Source organism: Dunckerocampus dactyliophorus, chromosome 17, assembly GCF_027744805.1.
Source record: "Dunckerocampus dactyliophorus isolate RoL2022-P2 chromosome 17, RoL_Ddac_1.1, whole genome shotgun sequence".
NCBI lineage: Eukaryota > Metazoa > Chordata > Actinopteri > Syngnathiformes > Syngnathidae > Dunckerocampus > Dunckerocampus dactyliophorus.
Window position 1 is genome coordinate 20,549,113 of NC_072835.1, and position 22,798 is coordinate 20,571,910.

The 22,798-nt window shown below is 40.6% G+C and overlaps 1 protein-coding gene across 4 annotated transcripts in view; it reads right to left on the reverse strand.

The window, feature by feature from the left end:
* LOC129170251 (A-kinase anchor protein 2) overlaps positions 1-22,798 on the reverse strand; it is a 90,574-nt gene that overhangs the window by 66,764 nt on the left and 1,012 nt on the right. For 3 of the 4 annotated variants that reach the window (XM_054757597.1, XM_054757596.1, XM_054757598.1), the window contains exons 2-3: positions 14,577-14,628; positions 1,676-1,756 (exon numbers count right to left, since the gene is read on the reverse strand). In XM_054757597.1, the coding sequence (XP_054613572.1) occupies positions 1,676-1,756; positions 14,577-14,628 (133 nt within the window). Of the gene's footprint in view, positions 1-1,675; positions 1,757-14,576; positions 14,629-22,310; positions 22,483-22,798 lie in introns of those variants that run through there. The other variant, XM_054757599.1, reaches the window with a different exon arrangement.

Here is a 22,798-nt window from a genome sequence, read left to right on the forward strand (position 1 = left end):
GGTATATTTGACTAACAAATTCGCTATGATGTTTACTTGCTTGCAGACCAGTGAGTCAATTCTCCGAGTCCAAGACCATGCAGGCCAGCTGTCCTTATCAAATCACTGGGTTCTAGTGTCCCATTTCCTCTGTCAGGGCACCAGTCCCCTGGAGAGCAGACTACAAAGCCTGCTTCATGCTGCTTGGCTGCGTGGCCTTCAGAGGTAATGGCCATTTAATAGGGCCATGTGAGCAGATGCTGATTACATCAGGTCTGCTGGTGCTGCACGCGTGAAAACTAAACAGAGGAGTGTTCTGACTCTAGGGGGGTGTTGCGTTCAAGAGGGTGTTCAATCATGCATGTACAGTAGTCATCAAGATTCAACTGGTCGAATGGGGCGCCCTAAACCTTTACATGAGGCAGAGTCGCAGTCAGTCATGACGGATCATTCTGAAGTGTTGCAGCTTTTGTTTTTGTCCAAAATAGAATGGCTGTAGTGGAAAAAAACATGCATAACGTTGCTGACTGGAATGGATGCTTTAAATCCATGGTGTTTTTGCTGTGTGTGTTGCATGTGTTGTGTGCGAGCAATGTTTTGGAATGTGCTCATGTTGCTGGAAAATAGTCCAGTTATGAACTTAATATAGTGTCCAACGTCCGACTACACTACTAAGTACATGTGTTTCAGCCTGAAGGACTCTACTGCACTGAGCATGACACATTAATGGCCTCCAACATAAGATGTGCATGGCTTTAATTAAGAATTCTGTGTCAGTGTTTCCATTAAGTGGGTGTTTAATGCCGGAAAACACCAGTAGTCACGAATCAAACCTATTTAATACAATACTTTTCCATGCCAAGTGTTTAAAGGCCTTTAATTAGAGAAAGGAATGTATTTTTATTTCAGATAGTAAAACCGGCTGGATATTTATAGCAAAACCGGGACCCAGTGCCACTTTCCCACGCATGCTGCATCTCAGCAGCATGACGCTCCAAAATCATAATAGAGGTTGACGTGAATGACATGGCCGCACGGTGGCCTAGTGGTTAGCATGCTGGCCACACAGTCAAGAGATCGGGATGATCGGGTTCGATTCTCCGTTGGGCATCTCTGTGTGGAGTTTGCATGTTCTCCCCCCGTGTGTGTGTGGGTTTTCTCCAGGTACTCCGGTTTCCTCTCACATTCCAAAAACATGCATGTTAGTTTAATTGGCGAGTCTAAATTGTCCATAGCTACGAATGTGAGTGTGAATGATTGTTTGTGTCTATTTGTGCCCTGCGATTTACTGGCGACCGGTCCGGGGTCTACCCCACCTCTCGCTGGGATAGGCTCCAGCATACCCACGACCCTCGTGAGGATAAGCGGCATAGAAGATGGATGATATGATATGATATGATAGCGTCACAACACAGCACTATTAAGTAGTAAACGTGATCAAGAGGCATTCCCATTTGGATGTCTCCATGTGGTGGGTCTCCAAGATCACATATGGGACCTCAAGTGACCTCTTTAAAGGTTCAAGAACTCAATATAAATAACTCCCCTTCACTTTACCTCAAACGCCAATAACCTGTTTGTGTTCCACTACCATACTGTTGTCCGTCATCCGTTCCCTTATTCGTACGTGTGACATAACGGTCTTGAAAGCATTTCAACCACAGCACAATCATGTAACGTGTGCGCACAAACTAACCTTGACATGCTGCAGCTGTAAAACCAACTCATCCAGCTGGCTTCTCTTGTCTTCGATTTCAGTTTGACGTTTTCGCTTCTCCTGCATGAAACAAAAGAGGGACGTGAATGATAAGAAATATGTACGAGTCAAGTGTAAACTAAAAACATGGCTGACAAACATGGAAGCGTAAATGACGCAGCGCGATAACATGTAACACTTCATCTTACATTTGTAAGATGAGGAGGCTCAAATATGAACACTGTTAATAAGATAACGACATTTTGACAAAGTACAATAAAGAAGTGACATTTTTAGGGTCTCATGGGTCCAAGCAGGGTCCTATGATTTCCGTGTTAACGGAATCTCGGACAGAATTTCGGAACTGGCCAATAAAAAGGGAATCTATTGTTAAACGCGGAATGCTATCATGATGAGGAGAAGGAACATTTGTGTGGGGAAGTATTTCCCCCGGCGGACCGCTCAATCGTGGCGTCACAAACACTAGCCCGCCCCCTCCCAAAGTAAACATGTCGAAACGGTGACCTGAAACGCCAGCAGAAATTGAACTTCAAAACTCCTCTCTTTCAGAGCGTGAATGGATGCTAGCTGGGTTAGCTTCGCTTGGCAGAGCATGCTAATGCGACTGTGTGTGTGTGTGTGTGTGTGTGTGTGCGACTGAGGCTGTATGAGTGTGTATACACCACGTTGTGTTTTACCGCTTGTTAAAGTCACCGGGTGTTTCACCGTGCCCGTTGATGTCGTGCAGGAGTGAAACAAGGACGAGGCACGTTCATCCTTGCTCCCAGCTCGTCTTAACCATCAACAGACATCCTCAACCCACACAACACACTTCCGGCCTTCAAAATACGAGCGCTGTTCACCACATACAGTCTAATTGTGTAAACAAAATAAAGGGTGTCATAAAAGTATCTTACATTAATAACACACTTGGAATTGCATCGTGACTACGTCTTCCTTAACCACAAGCACGGGGATTACAGTTTGTTGAGGATTTTGTAGCAACGCGTGCAGAGGCTGACATCCCACTGGAAAAGTTTGAAAAAATTGGCCAATGATGTATTGCATCGAAAAATGTACGGATTTTTGCATTGAATTAACGGACATTTTATTTACTGCCACAAAAATACAAAACGTGTAAAAGGTAAAAACGGAATTTTAAAAAATTTACATGGAAAAAACGGAATTTGGAGAAAAATACAACGGATTTCATCGTGTCCTAAAAACGGTATACGGTAGGTCAGTGCTTCTCAAGGTGCAGGACGGGACTTTTTTTTTGTTTTTTCTGCTCCCGCCAATGTGTGGTCTCTACTTGCTAGCTGAGTAGACAGATAACAGATTCTCAATAAAGACTTATACCAAACATACAGAAATAAAGCATGTCAATTATGGCTTACATAAGATAGGAATAATTTCTCTAAATGCATTTAAACAAATGCGCTAGCTCAATGCTAGTTTACATCGGAAACCCCATATGTACGCTAACAAGTAGCGTTAGCGATTTACATAGTGATTTTGAACACCTCCACATATGACAACTAATTAGACATTTAAATGTAAAGTGGAACCCCAGTGGGCATGGGGGGCATTTCACACTGCCCAGGTTTATGGAATGTACTACAACAATAACAACAGGACGGAAGTGAAGTATTAGCATTGCTGGATGTCAGAGCTTATCTCGGAGGGGAGGGGCTGAGGTTTCATTAGTATCTTAAGAGGAATGAGCCACTTCAGCCCTCTCAATAGGGGTCGACCTTGAACTGGGACGTGGATGAGGGTGAGGGATTCGCTGGGTAACGGCGTCGACAAAGGCAACGTGAAGTTACATGTCCTTGGTTTTACTTTGCCGTGCATGGGAACGTAAACAACACAGCATTGCCCCGCGTGGGGTAGAAGGGCATGGGACACTGTGGATGTCTCTCTCACACTCGCACACTTCCTGCTTGCTTTAAATAACACTGGAGCCCAGAGGAAACCCTAAAATGTGCATAAATGATGACTCCTCTCCCAAATAACCAAAAAACTGGAGTGAAAAGGGAGAAATAATAATAAGAATTAATAATAATAGACAACTGATGCAGAAAACAGCATAGTAAGAGGCAGAAATCCATTAAGATCACTACACTACTATCATACAACCGAGAGTCCTGACGATGAATCCAGAAAGGACAAAAAAAAAAAACATTCAGTGCTGAATCTACGGTTCCCACCCTTTCATTTTCTCCTTTTTTGTGACTCCTCTGACATACGTTTTTGCCCCCGCTCACCCTTTTACCAACAGTGTCGGCCGTGACAGAGGCATGTTGCAAAACTGAAAAGACAGTGACAACTTATATTATTAAACTAATATTAGGACTTTATTCCCATAATTGTTCCAGTGTTTTTCCCGTAACGCGATAACTTTTTCCGCAGCTTTATTCGTTGTTTTGTTTGTTTCTCACAATATTACGACTTTTACAAAAAAATAATTTTTTCTTTAACATTTCAACTTTATTCCACTAAAACGACAATATTTTTTCCCCATAACATTACATTATTCTTCTAAAATTACGGCTTTTTCTTGTTAAATGACAACTTTTTTCTCTTAATAATTGGACTTCATTCTTGTAAAATTACTGCTGTTTTTTCCATCTTTGATGTTGTTTTTTTTTTTTTTTTTTTTTAGTCTTTTTTATTTTTCCGATAAAAAACAGCCACAAGGCCGCAAATGTACCTCGGGCCACACTTTGGACACCCCTGATGTAATGTAATGGAAGCGTGTGCAACAGAGGGACGTGGGGAGGACAGAAGGGTTGTCTTGTAAATAAGGTTGACACTGCTTCTACATTGGCTGCAGTACAATGCAATACAGTATAATCGGCACCTCACACCAAATAAAACACGCACACACATACACACGCACCTCAAGGGGGCGAAAATCTGTTTAGTGGTTAGAGGAGTAGCAGAAATAGCAGCAACATTTCTACTGTATGTCAAAACAGTCAGTAGGGAGACTCATCCAGACTCAACATCAGACCAAAGTGTTTGCTCAGGTGGCTTCTTGTGCTTTTATGGAAATCTCTAGAGTTAAGCATGTTTTTAATGTACGGACAGATGCCCAGCCTTGCTGTCAGCCATTCTGTTAATAGTAACATCTGGATTACACTCGGATGCTTTGTGGATGCTTTAAACAAATGCAATCATGACCCCTCATGCTGAGGATATCGCATTCAAATAAAATTCACAGTAGTTCCCTCCAGAGAGCACATCATCCTCCTCCTCAGGAAAATATGTTGACATTCTTGAAGACACATTAATGGCTTCCCACACTGACTCACTGGCCAAACTCGGCTGGCTCTCAGCTGTATGGCTCTCATACACTATTTTTTTTTTCTTACTCTGCTACTGTTGACACACTTCAAGAATTGAATGTTACATTTCTTCTACTGTATGTTAACGCAACTTCATTTCCGTCTTTCAGAGGATGCTAATGCAAAACAGTCAATTGGCTACCCCCAAAGAGCTATTACAACCTTTCATTCACACTCTCCTTCGTATAATTATAATAGCGTACGCTGCCATGGAAGTCAATTCACTGTCTCATTCATACATTAATGAGACAGCAACAGACAACAGTCAATAAACCTTTAAGAGGAGCAAAGAAGGTGCTGAGACTGAATCATGATATGCCTGATCTGATGATGTGTTATACAGTGGAGGCTCTAAAGCCTCTGAGGTTGATTGTACCATTGGGAATCCGACCTCAACAATTCCAACAATGTAGCAAACCCGCACATTTTGGAGTGGCCTTTTATTGTGGCCAGCCTAAGGCACACGTGTGCTCACTAACACAGATTTAGGCAGATTTGTGAACAATATTTGAGAGAAATAAGCATTTTGTGCACATAGGTTTTAGATCTAGAAAGATGGGAGCAAAAACAAAAAGTGTTGCATTTATAGTATACAACCAGTATCTAACACCATACAGCAAAAAGTGGGGAAAAAAAAACATTTTATGTCACTGGGAACAAATGAGTCTACCTTTTTAAGCTAACCTTAGGAACAGAGGTGGACAGAGATGTTTTCAAAATGAATATACAGTATTCTGGCAAATCCCATCTACCGTCTATTCATTCAACACCACTAAAATAGCCTATGAAAATGAATGACACAAAATGACCCTTAAGGATTAACTTTGATATTAACTGTCACCGATATTACCCTGAATTTTACTCCGTATCGAATTGGGAAACGAAACCATTGGTATCGCAGATCGCTAGCATCTACCGAGGGACGCATACCGAAAAATCACTGCACTTTGTAGCACTACAAAGCCGTGCACTTTGTAAACCAACCTGTTGTATATATCTAAAAAAAACAGCTTCCTTCTGAAGCTTTGTGTTACACGTGACAAAGAGTATTTTATTTATTATTAAAATGAACTTTTTCTCCTAAAGTTGCACTTTTTTGCTCATTTTTCCATTTACATGTTTTTGGACAAATATTTCTACTACTTGTATATTCTTGTGAATCATTTTTCTCATAATATTCTGAATTTATTCTAAAAGATTTTAATTTCATTTCACTTTCAGAGTTATGACTTTAAAAAATATTTCAGCTTTATGCTTTTTCCCTTACAATATTACTACTTTATTGTTGTAAGAGTTTTTTTCTTGAAAGATGACCACTTTTCACTTTATTCTCCTAATATTTCAACGATTCTCATACAATACTCGTTTCTTCCATTTTTGCTGTTGTTTTCCTAAACTTTTTTTTTGTGCCGAGGGCCATTAAAAAAACAGCTGCGGATTGCAAATGGTCTACCACTCCTAAGTCTTCATGCTCATGTTCTTTTGATAAATGAGGTTTAAAAATGAGATCATGTTGCACAATTCTTATGACACACACCAAAAGCCTCTGTTTTTCGTCCACACACAAACACTGAAGCCGGAGTTTTGGAGAATGTCCACTCTGGACAGAGCTAAGGACAAAGCATACATTTGCGTGTGGACAAGAGGCCTAAATGCATAGAAAAATAAGTATTTTTAAAACATCCCTATCAATGTGGACATGGTCTTATTTTGTTGTTACCTAAATGTTACCAACTTAAGTCTTTAAAATTGCAACAGTTTAACGGATTATTCAAATTTTTGTTTTGGGAAATTGTGTTTCCAAATCTGAACAAATCGCAGGTCAACCAGCATCAGCCTTAGAGGTTCTACTGTTCCGCAAGTCAACCAAAGGTTAACATGGACACCTACCAATCTGAACACAAACTTTGAATTGGGCTGTTTGTCAGTGAAACATCACCTCATGGTCACGATGAGCTTGAGAAATTGGATATAAAGTTCTGCTGATGCTTCCCTCATGAAGAGATGAGCGCTACAAGCCAGATGCTTCACATTCTGCACATTCCAAAGCACCCAAAAGAAACACCTCCCTGATGAAGATCATCTTCCCATTCAGCGGACATGTACTCCTGAAGTGCATGGCCCAGAATGGACCTGCATAGCAAATAAACCTGCATGTTTATGACTGCACAAGATAATAACCTATTATGATGCAACTTTGTTTAGTAAGCTCACCTGTACAAAGACGAACCTGGTAACTTTTTGGCAAGTGGTGTCAGTAAATGCAAACCAAGCACACACTGAAATGCCTTGCATACCGTAGTCATGTGATAGCAGCAGGTGTCGTCTATACTCATCAATGCCATGGTGGGGAGGACAGGAGCATGTATATCTCTGCAAACACACACACTTCTTTCGTTTCCTGGAAAATGCTGTACAGGTGACAAAGTCATCTAAAAACTAATAGAAAGTAGATAACACAGCAGTAAGATCAATGATGTATTGCAATGACAAGTGCTTTAAGAACGGACCTTAACTTCGGTTTCAGGTGAAAATTTGCAACACTTTCAAAATTTTATTTCCAAATGTCAGACCTTCTAACATCATAGGACATATTTGTCAAAAAACAAAAGAGGATGCCTTCTTTCTGTATTATTTCTGTCTACTCAAATACCATCAAAACAACTTTCAAACAACCAGGCTCTTTTTTATCAGCATTCCATACTCTCCTGTGTCATATCTGTGCTACTCAACCACATTCACAGACATGACCATCCAGTAGGCCCGAAGCAGCTGCTGCTGCTAATTTTAGATGGCACGTAACGCCTGTCGCGCCCCAGACCCCCCACTACCTAAAAAACGTCCGCCCGTATCCAGTGACTTTGCCCCAGGCCCCCTTACACACGTTCATAAACTGCCCATAAAGCAAGCATCCCATGACCATGCTTGCTCTGCTGTGACCAAAGCACACCAATGCGTTCGGCTGGTTGCTCTACTTTACAGAATAATCAAATGTGAAGCAAACCTGCAGACCAAAAAAAAAAAAAAGTGCTGCAATGATTTTGATGATGCATTATAAGTCATTTAGTTATGTCTTTGTCATGTGTACATGTGTGCTATTTTCATTTTACAAAGTCGATGCAGGCAAACCTACAGGTAATGTTTTGTTTTTGGCCTTTTGTATCAATCTCCTCACCGACTTGGGGTACTAAACATGCACAAAAACTCAAACCAAATTTACAGGCGGGGCAGGACCGCCAAAATATATTTTGGTGGTCCCGCCCCGAACACAGACCTCCAACACTTTTTGCTAAATTTGCCCCTGTAACCTGCCACCAGTTTCATGGATGATGAAATCTGATGGAGACGTCTGTCGTGACAGGATGAACAAAAAGTCAGCGTAACCCATGTCCGAAAATCCACAGTAAGACGGCTATTTTGGATAGAAGCAGTTGTACGGACCAGGGCCTGTACTTTGACAAACTCCTCCGTCAGACTTTGACCAAATGAGCCCAAATCCATGCTCCGTCTGCGGGCATCTTGCTGTTTTTTGGCCATACCAATTAAATTAGAGGTGATGTACCTCAAGCTTCATTATTCATTTGTTCCAAAAGGTTTGATAAAACCAATGCAACTTTTTCCATAGGAAATAATGCAAATTGATTGAATCTGTTCCAGACACCCAAAAACCTGAAAAAAAAACATTTTTTTAAAGAGAATAAAGAATAAAGAATAAGTTTTACACAAAGGGTGCTTTGTTTTGCACTCAGTTACGCGGAATGATACACTACATGGCAAACAGACTAGTTTGTTACCTGCCGTACGGTATGAAAACCAAGACTGTACAAGAAGCGAGAAAAATTTTGGTACAAATTTTTGACAATAACTGAATCATACGAAAACTGGTGGGGGGTTTGACTGCTATGTTTGGGCACTCCATTTCAGCCTAACTGACAAGTTTGGTACGTGCAACAATGTAAAAAAAAGTCAGTGTACAAAAACTGAGGCGAAATTTTGGCAAAAATGTTTCACGAAAACAAAATTAGAAGAAAACTGCAGCGTACAAAAAGCTACGTTCGACTGCTTTGTTTGTGCACTCAATTTTGCAAAACAATACAGTACAGGACAAACTGACTAGTTTGTTAAACACATTACTGTGCAAAAAATGAAAAGTGTACGACAACCAAGATACAATTTGAGCGAAAATGTGACAAAAACCAAACCATACACAAACTGGGGTGTACGAAAACCAGGGCTTTGACTGTAAATGATATTGAAACGTGAAAAAAATAGAGCTGTGTCGTGTGACACTGAGTTAGGATTTTGCTTTTATACATCACTACAATAAAAGTAAAAAATAAAACCAGACAGGAATGAGGTGTAGACTTTCAGTAGTTTCACAGAATAAAAAAAAAGAAGAAGCATGCTGTGCTGGCTTTAGATCTGATCATTGAGAATATTCCACGCATTTCCGTTCAGAAAGTATCTAACCGCTTTCCCAATAGCCAGTCATCCATACGCTTGTCATTAGGATTGCGGGTGAGCTGGAGTCTATCCCAGTTAACTTTGGCCAAGAGGCGGGGTACACCCTGGACTGGTCACCAGTCAATCACAGGGCACATATACTGTATGCAAACAACACATGCACAGAACTGCAAATAATTTGTGGTCAATCAAGCAATCGACTCACTTTCCTGCCCTTTTCTAATATAAAAATGAACATTTATCATCAGTGACTCATGGGTAGGAAAAAATTGTTGCTCCATTAGTAGGTAGACTGCACATGACCATCGACAGCCCAGCCCCCAACTATGTTTACTACTTTCGAAGCAGTCCATTACTCCACACCAGCCACAAATCTCAGCACATGCCAATGTCTAGCTATTGCACCCCCCTCTCCCCCTTCTCACCCTGTCCCACTCACTTCCAGCAGTAAGACCCCACTAAGTGGATCCAGAAAACGTCCGCCATCCGTTACAATCACAACTTAGTCAGACTGGTAGCAATCTGTGGTTGAACCCGGGTGCTTTAGTAGTTAAAGCTTCATTATTTTTACTGGTCTGCAAATATGAGTCTTATAGAGGTCCGCTACTTTATCTAAAACTTTGATCCACCGCAGTTCCTGTCTGGCGGTTGATGCCTCCGGATGTCAGAACCCCTCCACCCCCCAAAAACCACACACACTGTGAACTGGAAAGATGATTGTGACGTGTGTTTAAGGGAAGCTAAAGTCCAAAGTGCTGAGGTCATCTGTGTAAATGTGTCCTAGTCACTCTAGTGACCAGGGTACGAGTGCGTGCACACAAACTTCTGCCATGGATTTGCAGTTTAGTCCTTTTGTCCCATGGGACAAGCGGCTAATTAGAAAGCTGTAGCATTCGCCATTCATTGGTTGCTCTTCAACCCACACACGTACGCATGCATATACAAACACACACTCAGCCACACATGTAATCAGTCTTTTAGGAAACCCTGACCAGACTCCCCCAACTACTGTAATAACATGTTTGGAACATGCCGATTACAGGCCTGAATCTAAAAGCATGACATCAACTTAATCTGACCAATTAGTAACCACAGAAACCAGCATTGCTGGCATCTGATATGCTGTAATCACTATCAGACAGCGGGAATCCTTGCCTGTGTGTGTGTCCGATGGCCAAAGGACTGATGAACAAACATAACACAGTGCATCCTCTGTTGCACTGAATGATTAACGCCCTCAGCATAACCCTGACATAAGGTTTGAGTCATTACAGTCCTTCTGGAATAGCAATCCTTATACACAATTACATGATGTGCGTTTGTAATGTGTAAACTATGTGAAATACAGTCACTAAAACAATTATATAATGGTCAAAAGGACTGTCAGAAGTGGAATCTGTAAACTTGACGATTGGCTCAAATTGGATATTTTGACGGTCACCGACTCAAAGCACTATCTCACTCATGGTGCGATCAACACAAACACCAGGCATGCTGGGAAGCCTACGCGCGCACTTCCTTAACACGCTATCTTGTACTTACTGCTGATGGCGCCACAGCCACAGTGAAGAAGCGCCAGAAAAACTTAATGGTGCTGCAGGAGAAAGAACTTTTGGATATTTTAAAGGAAGGAAAAACCTTTGCTGCTGTAAGCTGACATGATGGAAGGAATGAAGGAAGGAAATCAGAAGCACAATAACCGCAACTTTTTAAAGTTTAAAGCGTCAGCTCGCGCTGTACCCTACACTAGTGCATTCTACACTAATCACGAAGTGTCATTAATGGCACTGTAGTGCTCGGTGAGACACACAAGCACCAGACTTAATCACCGGAACAACAGGCTTTTAATACAGCTTTGAATTATCTCACAACAGGCACAATGGTCTCTAACACAGGCTACTGTTGTGGCCATAATGCATGCCAAGCTAAAACTCAACCCTGAAACCCGGACATCACTTCCTGTTCTGCCCACACTCAGCTCCCCCAGCACCGGAACACATTTAGAACCGGAACACATTTAGAGCAACACACGAGTACGAGTCTTACTTATGTCTTATTTTCTTTTATTATGTCTACTATATTGGGCAATAGGACTGTAAAGGGGTTTTATCTCGTGTCTGGAGGGCTGTAATAATGTTAAAAACGGTATTTAGAAGGTTATAATCAGGTTTTCTATTCTCCAAGTACAAAATTATTTCATTTATATATAAGGAATCATATTTTGCGGAAATGTACTCATCACGATCGGGTCTGGAATCATTTAGCCGTGATAAATACGGGATTACTGTATAATTGTTCAACCCTTTTAAGTGCATGAATATTTTGAAATTCAAACTGCAAGGGTCACCCTACAGCGAAATAAGTTAGTTTTACAAGTCTATTTAGCGTTCTAGTAATATCCTAGCATGTCAAGCATTTGTTACGATGGCCTGCTTACTGCTCTTTGAAGTCACAGCAATGATATCATAGTGATGAGTACTATGTCATCATTCTTATAAATGTAAAATAGTCAAATCTCTTGCGGCCATTAGTTTGGTACTTAATTCATAAGCTACCACCCACCACCCACCCCCCGTAGTAAATTATTCTGGCCACCTGACCAGTGGCAAGGAACACAAATGTTTTGTTTTATATCAAGGGACAATCAGAGTGTCAGATTCATGTACAGGACGTGTCAGCAACAGAGGTGATTGGTCTCAATACTTCCAGTTGGCTAAAGAAGTAATGAAAACAGACACTGATGTGAACAATAATGAAATCTGTGGGTATGAATTATTGATGTAATCACTGGCTTGTCAGCTGCACAGCGTAGACACTGTATACCGCCCTGTAGGGTTCACTGATGCTTAGTCAGACCCAACGTCAGGCAGAAGTAATGTGATTATTTTAAAAAAGAAAGGACAATAATGTTTATGAGGTGAGATTTCAATGTACACAATATTTAGTTATTTATTTTATTTTTATCAGCCTGTGTGCATGCTTGCAGTTTGTTAGTATTATCTTTCAGTCATTCTTATCTGGCCTCTGCTGTATTTACATTGGACGTGCGATGCTTAGCACACTTTAAGGCTTACAGAGTGCTGAGCGACCTAAGAGAGTTGTCAGCAGTGTAATAGTAACCGTCTGGTGGGTTTTCTTGAGAGCCATTAGTGCCGTTATTGTCTTTGAGAAACAAGACCGAGAAGCTCAAATGATTTACCAGGATTCAACATCAGAAAGTTGTTCATATCACAGGTTTTGGCTCCTTGAGTAGAAGCTCATATAGGATATTTTGATGGTGATTACATGGCACAATCTTTGTAGGGGAAGGTTTACAACAGCTGCCACCATAATACTCTGCGTTCGTTGCAAAAATGGTACGTTTTTCTTGGCCCCGCGCATCAACCCTAAGTATAAAGGCTTTGTCCACTTCTTTTTCACCAATGGGAACTTTCCACTTGGTTTCGTAAAGTGCCTCGCTGGTGTACATAAATGAGGCCTGGTGAGGCTGTGGCCAGAATAGTTTCTCCATCTGCTGCTGCTGCCACCACCGCCGCTACTGCTGCTGTTGTTCCCCTGTACTTGTGAGCTATGGGGATGTGTGTGTGTTCCTGTGACTCTTGAGCGTGTGTGGTATGTTGTGGTTATTGCTGGCGCCAAATTTAGTCACAGGCACCGAACCCCGAGACTGGCTGTTGGTCCGACGTCCTATCAGCCATCCCCAGATGCCTCAGTCCTTGATCACAAACATAACGTCGAAAACTCATGCTTTAAACTAAAAAAGCAGCCCACTGCCACCCTCCTAAAAGGCATACTCTAGAAGAAGGTAAGAGTTGGTCAAGTCAGAAAAGGTGTAAGAGTCCAGGTCAGGTTTCAGTCTTACTGTTTCATTGTAACTCAATAACCCTTTCTTCAAAAAAGTTCATTCATTCTCTGTGTTTCATCCTCTGTGGTCCATTGCATACTGTTAAAAGTCTGCCTCAAAACAAGCAATGAAATCATGCTTAATAACGCCAGGGACTGAACATTCAGACCACACCTCCATCAATTACTTTGTTTTCAAAATAAGCAGACTGTCTGCATGGCCAAGATTGATGTAATAAACCAGGTGACTACAATCTATGTTGACACTTAAAGGTATATTTTTGCTGAACCAAGTCTGGTAGATGGACGCAAGACAAAGTTAAATTCAATTACGACTGACTTATGCTCACTTCCATGTGAATCATCAATGCGATGCTGTGAGAAAGTAATAAGCTTTTGTGGAAACACGTAGGGGGGCCCAATGAACAGACACCTTCCTTAACTGCAGCGTTTGCTGAGGATTTTGTGTGTGTGGAGGCTGACATCCCATTAGGAAAGTCAGTCAAGCTGAGCAAAATTGGACAATGACATATTGCATCAATAAATGTAAGGATTTTTGCATTTAATTAGCCAACATTTTATTTACTATTACAAAGGTATGTGATAAAATAAAATGCTGGTAAAATAAGTGTGAAAAGTAAAAAAAATAATTTTTAAAATTAAAATAGAAAAAACAGAATTTGGGCAAAAATAAAATGGATTTCATAGGGCCCTAAACATGCTTTGCTATTCACGAAAACCCATTACTACATTGACACTCATGTTTTTGTTCGAACATACATGTTTCAGAAAATTCAGCTTAAACGTCTAAAAATGTTAAACAGCCAAATAGAGTGATGTGTAGAATAAATAAATAAATACAAATTTGAAAAGCCTTACCCCAACCCTAGCCACAAACGTAAGTAACCCTAATCTAACCCCAAGCTTTTGACAGAAACCTAACCTTTAAGCACATACTTTTCCCCTGCTGCTCTTTATACTGGAAAATTGCATCAAAATGAAGCAAAAGAAACATGAATGAGCATAAAGGTAGAATGAGCTCGAGACTGTAGAACCTTAAAGGTGCTCCATAAATGGTGTCATGAATAACAGACAGGTAGATGAAAGGTGGGACACGATGAAAGCCCTCGTCAGTCTGTCATGTCCATGAGCTCTGAATCACTCATGGACAAACGGACAGACGTCCGAGGAGGCACAAAAAAAAAAAAGGTGAGAGGAGACCGTTTGAAGACACTTTGACTTACCGCCAAGGCCTGCAGCCTCTCTTTGTGGAGCTGAGCCTCCTCACACGACATCCTGAGAGGGGAGAGCAGGGGAGAGGGGAGGTGGGGAGGGTGAAAGGAGAACGAGAGGTGAGACTTCGGGAGAGCTCGGGGTTCTGAATGCCAGAGGTCTGGATGTGGAGTTATGGGAGTAGAGGAGAGTGGGGAAGGTATCGGTATGAGGTCCTTCCTCAGGAGTAATCCAAGCAGCTAGCAAAGATCTCTCATTCACTGGCCATGTGTCTCCCACTCTCTGTCGCTATCAGACACTCTTTCTTTTGGATCGCCCTCTCTCCTCCCATTCGCCCCCTGCTTCCCTCCCTCTCTCTTTTTTAGGCAAGAGCCATGTGTGATTAAACAGCTGGGAGGAGCAGCTGAGAGAGAGGGAGGGAAGTGACAGCGTCAAGCAGGGATTGAGACCATAGGGAGCGGGACAAGGGAAGAGTAAACAGAAAGTGGGAAAAAGTTTGACTGGGCGGTAGTTCTGTCTTAACATATATTGGAGCAATAGCTCAGATGTCAACTGCAGATTTTTCATCCACAATCTAATTTTGAGAGCGCACAGTATCTTCTAGGCTGAGTAGTTTAGACATGTGGGTCTTGTCGGAGAGGAAACCAAATACAACCTCATCAATCTGGTTGCCATCTCCTGGCATCGCTCTTGGCTCCCACGACTGGAAAAACTAAACGCTAAACTTTCCGTGTGTGGTACGAACACGAGTTGCATTCAACACTGAGAAAGAGACTGAGGTGAAGATGGTTTCCCAAATCCCCCTTAAAATGACTCCAAGTAATTAGAGTGGAATCTCCCGAGTCCTATAATTTGGAGTTTGACCGAAATATTTGGGTTAAAAAAAAGGTAAATGTTTGTGCTCAAAAAATCCGCTTGTGTCAGCATAATGCGTTTCTCACGAGACATCAGTTCTGTGAGCATGAAAGAATAACCTCTGTGCATGTGCTTGGCTTTTTCTTTAGACTTTTGCTTTCAAAGTCATGGATGTCGTCACATAAGACACCATCATCATGCGCAGGACTCAGTTCAGCGAGCACCAGCAATCCTCAGGAAATAAAAAACTTGTGCTTATGTTATGCTTTTTGTTTGGCTGTCAAAGACACTGCAGCCTCAAACAGGAGTTAAGAGAATAGACTCCAGTGGTGTCCCAGTACGTCACTGTAACTTATTGATTTATTAGACCGTTTATGAGAATGTTGAAAGTGAGAATATTGATAGAGTGAGGTCCAGGTCCAGGAATAGTGGTTAACCCGAATGGCAGGTCAGAATGTTAAACGTTACAGTTTTGCACATGCACATCTAATAAACCTTTTATGACAGCAACAGTTTGAGTAAGGAAGAGATTATTACTACTTCTATGATTGCCAATGGAAAAAATCTGACCAAATGAGAGGTTGACCAATGACCAGCTCCTTCCAACTTTTGATGTTCTACCGTAATTCAGTGATAGATCAGGGGAATCAGTTAATGAGCAGCCAACTAAATCAATGCTGGTACTAGCATGAATCATCTCACTTTCATGATAAAACAGTGTCCTTGTACTTGTAACAACAAGCAGAACCATTTCCTGATCCCACTCCCTCACCAGTCGTAGTCATATGGGTGACATCATTTTTATGTGCCCCATCCAAAGCTGGGCCGCCGATTTCTATTTTATGTAGCTCAGTCAATACATGTGCCAGATGTGGCAGAAAGGCTCATATTAGAGTGAAAGTGTAAATGATGTCATGGAACCTCATTCTTAAAATCCTATGACATCAAGTCTAGAGTAGGTTTATGGAAAGATCGCAGATCTGCTTAAACATCTACAGTACATCAAAATGCTTTCAAGATAGAAAGCCCTAAATGTCTTTATATGATATAAAATAAAAAACACTATTTTTTTAAGGTCAAATACTAGTAGCAGTAGTAGAAAATAGTAATGATTCAAATGTTGATGCTTTTAATCTATTCAAACAGGAAGCAGATGCATCAGCACTTAACATCCAATACCTGATTTGGTGGACTTATTCAAATATTTTGGACTTGTAATCAGTTTTCTGATAGTAGGCAGCAATGCAGCATGCATATACATATATTGCTTCTACTGGCTATTCAGTCATATTATAGTAAATTACATCCTTCAATAGACGAGCACCGGTGTAAAAAATGCATTGACAGTTGGCTCATGTTTCCTAGTTCAACACAAATACAAGCTGAAACACACCTACATTACAGTATATGCAAATTAATGTGTTCTTATTGTGTCTTCTTACGTCTCACCTTTCCAAGATTTATTATTTATTCATTTTCACAAAATTTACACAGCCCTTTCCTCCTAGATGCCTACCTGTGTCTCCTCCCAACACTTTTCCTCCCCTCACTTTCTTTTCCTACCCTTCTTCGTACCCCTATCACACTCACTGGCCCTATTTTCGCTCCCTCGTTCCACAGGAAAACGTCCTTATAAGGAGAAATAACAGCAGCACCGGTAAACTCTCTGGGGAATACAGAAGCTTGTCAAACACACACACACACACACACAAACACACACCTTCATGCAAACACACTCAGACATAACAACCACTGAGTAACTCTGTGAGGGAAACAACGTAAAACTGCGGCTTGAGAGTTTTCGTCCTGTTCAGTTCCAACTGGACTGCTGGGCTGTTAGCCAGTAATACATCACAAATGATACACTAGAATGGACTACATTAACCGCATAAGATAAAAGCATTTTAATTTGTCTTTGTATTGTTTCCACCAGTGCACGTGGACAAGACAATTCCACTGATAGATGATCATATCATTGTGTAAATAAGCCAAGCAGTAGACCGTCTTGCCTCACAGTGGCCAGCAACTTATATTTATTCAACTGTAAAGAGAACCAGGTGTCTCTAAATTTCCAACTTTTTTCCAATTTTGGGTCAATTGTTCAACATCACTTTCTCTGTAAACTGCACTTTTACAGATGCCACGGGTATTGTGCAGGCAGTGGACGTTGTGGTGAAGTGGTCTACCATGATACATGGCAGTATCAATCACTATGTTTACATACACGACAAAAAAAACTAATTATTGCATGAACTTTTTAAGGATGGGCTTAACTGAACTAGATTGTGCGATTGGAAACCAGTTCTCTCTTGCATGTAAACACTACCATTGATCTATCATCGGATATAACTCAAAAGCACAGTAGATGGCACACTCGATTACTGTAAATTCCGGACTATCGAGCACACCTGAATATAAGCTGCACCCATCAAATTTAAAGAGAAAAAAAATTGTACATATATAGCCGCAATGTTCTATAAGACGCAGATGTCCACATTGTAACGTGGGATATTTACACTGAAAGACACACTATGAACCTCCTACATGTTGCCAGCGTCACTCATTAGCTCCAATGAGTGAAAGGTGATACGCTTTTTTTTTCCATAGGATTTCAACAGCTGCCGTGGTCTAAGCAGTCCAAGCAGAAACTCTATTAATTCTACATCACAAAAAAAATAGATTATACATCATCCTTTATATGCAATTTGTGAGAAACCATCTAGTTTCTATAACATGTTCAGCATTTCAATTATGGCAATGTGATCATGTGATCATGTGTATACATGCTGAAGCATGCACATACAGACTAATAGTGTCCCATAACCAGACTGAGTTGTGCAGCTGTCGGCCTTTAGAGCCAGCACCAGTGAAATACTTGGGTCTGGCTTGTCTCCGAGACCTGGATTAACACCAATCACACCATAACTCTAAGTTGGACAGCGCATGCTGTCATTATCCACATGCTTCGTCTACTTAGCGCAGCCGTTTTCAGTGTTAATTCCTCACAGCACATGGCACGATACGGTCAATCCCACTTCGTCTTCACCTCCTAAAATGCTGCTACAATCCTGTCCCCCTCGCCCGCCCTCTGTTCTGGCGTCAGTTACATTAGTTGCCCACCTCCGGAGACAACAGCATCATTGTTCCTCTGCATCGCCACGACGACACAATGACCTCACTGCAGAGTCAGCCCAGCTCCGCCCACCCTCAATCCCGACCCAGAAGTAATGGCCTCCAGATGTGGAACCAGAAAGAGGATAACACACACACATACACACAGAAGAAAATAACAACATACACAGAGTGTGCAGAGGCAGGGGGCAATAGTAAATATAAAAAAAAGATGGTAAATTAGAAAAGTTTGCATGTGCGTAAGTGAATGCTTAACTTCAAGAAGCTACTTTTTCTGCTCATGGGACTGCCTGGGCTTGATTCTCATGTATATTTTATTCATCAGGGAGGTCTGGTTGTTTACATGTGACACCGCCTGCATGTCTTCTTCTTCTCTTGCACACGATAATGGGTAACAATCAGAACGGTGAAACAAATCTGGAAGCGTTTAGTTTGTTTTTTGTGTCATTTTCGGCTGACAATGCACGCAAACTAACTGCCAGCAATTGTGTAGGTCAGGGCTAAAAGAATCTGTTTGTGATCTCCTTGTCCCCCCCACACAGGCCTGTAAAATGGAACCATCTTGGAAGAGGTTATTATCAGGTGTCACCCAATTTAGTGTATACTATTACTCATTTGGAGAGATGCAGGTCAACGTATGATGATAATAATAATAATAATAATAATAATAATACATTTACGGGAAGTAGGATTCCTTTATAAATGGAATATTTTTGTAGTTAAAGCATAAACAACTTGTTTACAACCTTCTAAATATGGTTTAGCATTATAAGAGCTCTCTAGACATGAAATAATAATTTGCGGTCCGATAATTATCGTGCACCCTTAATAGAAAATAAGAATGCTGAGACATAAATTAGATATATAACATACATAACATAGACTCGCACCATTGTCTCATCAATGTAATGTAGCTGACACCTAGTGACCAGTGTAGGACACTACAATTAATGTATGTGCCGCTGCTTGTGGTTGAGAGACTCACAAGGTGCTTCAATCGCTTTATTAACTAGCAGAGAACACATGTGCAGTGAAAACTCACACAGGAGCTGCTGTCGGCCACAACTCACACCAGTCACTCGCACTCTCCACACTGCTAACACTCAGCTAAACACAGTCAACTCTAGCTAGCTGACGTCACATCCCAGGCCACGCTCCTTAAAAGCGCACACAACAAGTCACCGATATTACACCACATATCATGTCTTCTGAAGGCCTTATCTTTGTATTTTCGTTCATGTAGCCATTTTTATGCTTAAAAATGCTTAATTTACAACAGAATACATGCAATTTGCTTAAATGTGCATTTTTTTTTTTACTAATAAACAGAAACGACAGAAAAAAAGTTTATTTGTATTTTTTGTACGTTTTTTGCTCACTTTTTGTCTCCCACGGCCATAAAAATGACACGTACAGTACTTGCATCATGGCCTATGACACAAATGATACGATGACGTAAAAAACAAATGCACACAAAAGCCTAAATTTTTTGTGCGTTTGTTTTTTTTTTTTTACCAGGCCCATGCACTGTTAAAGACATTTTTTGTTTATTCTGTTCAGTAGTTTTCCATTAATACTTCCTGACCAAAAACATTAACTTTGGTAATAATGAATAATAAGTGATATCTGACACCTGTGTATAAATCAACACTGTATAGTATTATCTTTGTAAGGATATTATTTCTGGTTTCTTGCAATAGACCTCATTAGCTTGTGCATGGGTACCTAATGAAGTGGCCAGTCAGTGTAAAACATCTTGGGATTTCTGCCACTGTCAGCTGAGGCTGCCATCTGTGAGGTGCCAAGTAGCCCATTTGGCGCAATTACAGATTCAGTGTCTTAATTCAGACGCTGTTAAATGCAAAAAAAGAGCAAAAAAGCTCATATTTGGGACCAGAATGTCATCTGTACATATTAATCCCCTCTTCAGAGTAAAAACAAATCAAAATATGGCAGAGGGTTATGTTTGTATGAAATAATTTGTATTTTCACGATGCTGTCTAATGTCTATAATCCATGTAAAACTTTAAAATATTAGCTTAAGGGGGAAAGTTAAAGTGCAAAGTGGTGCGCAGTGGTGCTTCGAACACCGCGGCTTCACTGTATCACTGTTTTCAAATATGTATTAATTAATAAATCAAGCTGTTTACATACTGTCATTGGTTTCAAAATATGTGTGTATTTAAGCAAATTTTACGTATATTTTGCCTAAATTAAGCATTTTCAAGCTTGAAAATGGCTAAATGAAGTAAAATATAAACATAAGGCATTCAGAAGACGCATTCAAAGACGTTGCGATGATATGTAGTATTCCACGTTAGTCAGTAGGTGTCAGTAACGCTACTGTAATGTTCGGTGAGACACACAAGCACCAGACTTGATGGCCGAAACAACAGGCTTTTATTGCAAGTTTGAAATATCTCATAACAGGCACAATAATTCCGAACACAGGCTACAGTTGCGGCCATAAGCCACGCTCAAGATCAAAACTCAACTCTGAACCCCTGACGTCACTTCCTGTTCACCCTCCACTCAGCTCCCCCAGCACCGGAACACATTTACAGCAACAGAGTGCGAGTCTTATTATGTCAACTATAGTGGGTGGTACGAGTGTAAACGTGACTATAGGTGTGTTATTTCATTTCTAGAGGGCTCTTATAATGTTAAAAAAAAAACACATTTAGAAGGTCGTACACAGTTTTCTACACTATAATTACAAAAATACTTGATTTATACAAATCCTACTTTGTGGAAATTCACTTATCGCAGTTGGGCCTGGAGCCAGTTAGCCGCGATAAACGAGGTATTACTCCACCGCGTTCTATACTAACAGATTTTTACATGTTTATTGTCTAGCAAAGCATCCGCTCCACACATCATTGTAACACCTTCCCTGCTTGGTAAGCATGGTTGACATTCAGACAGAGAAAATCTCTCCAAATTTCACTCAAGCTGCTTTCCAACAACAGATTTAGTCAGTCAAACCACCTAATCACGCAGCATCCCACTAATCCGCACGTCTGCTGGGGGGTTTCCAATATTGTATCCCCACGTACTCAGCACATTGATGCATATTGAACTAAAAACCTCCACAATCAAAGCATGTCATTACAAAGCTGTGTGTTTATATGTCTGCAGACACTGGATTTTGGACTCTGGTTCTGGCAGTCATACGGATATATCCAGTAATAGCATGATAAAGTCCACCCACAAAGCTGTGAACACTCCACAGCATCTCTCACTCTCCTCATCATACTACAGCATCTCTGCGGCTGCTTCCCTTTGGGATATCTCGTTTTGGCTTCAGCTGAATAAAGTGAATGCTTTAGGAAAATACTGTAGGCAAATATGTGGACTTGCTTTTGAATCACGTCCAACAATTTTGACTTGCCAACTTGCACATATTTTACACCTGCTTCCTTCAGTTGTAGCAAAGACATTATTAAATATTATTATTAATTAAGGATGGTAGTACAGCATACGTAGATAGTGTAGTTGACAAGGGAAAAAAGCCACAGTTTACGTGTCAGCAATCTGCATGCCATCCATTAAAAATGATAATGGGTCGTCAATTAAACTACTAGAAATAAAACAAAATGAAAAACTATTACTAATTTGAAAATAAAAAACAATAAGATTACGCAATTTTAAAAGTAGCCCATATAATCCTATATTAGACAACACAACACAGGCAAAAATGAAAGAAAACACGACATTACAATATGTTATAAATATTATAAGGATAAGGATAAACTCACCACAGAAATATACTGAAGCTGACGAAAATATAACCTCTTCTGTCATTAAAGTGTCCCTAAAAGATGGTTCTTCTTCTTTACCCATAGTGACTTCACAAACTTCGTGATTTAATTTTAAGCCTGAAACTGCTTTAATTTAAACTGTTAGCCGGTTAGCGTAAGAACGTGGTATGCTACAAACAACCCACAATGCACCTGTTTCTTAAAGCGACAGTGTCCCTCTTTGACGTTAGGTCTGCCGTTAAGATCGTGACCATTAAACAAGGTGTTCCTGCCTTTTGAAATTGCAAAATTCAGATAAAATGTTCAGATTTTGGTTACATTTGGTTTACATTTAGGCTGTAAAGCTGGATGGATGAACACTGACATAGCAGCTAAAGTAGCTACATGTATTTGAAAGAACTGCTGGCATGGTATGTTTTGGTGTATTGGGGGGCTTAAAATTAGACTTGACAGGCATCACCAGATATTATTTGTATTAATGTGAT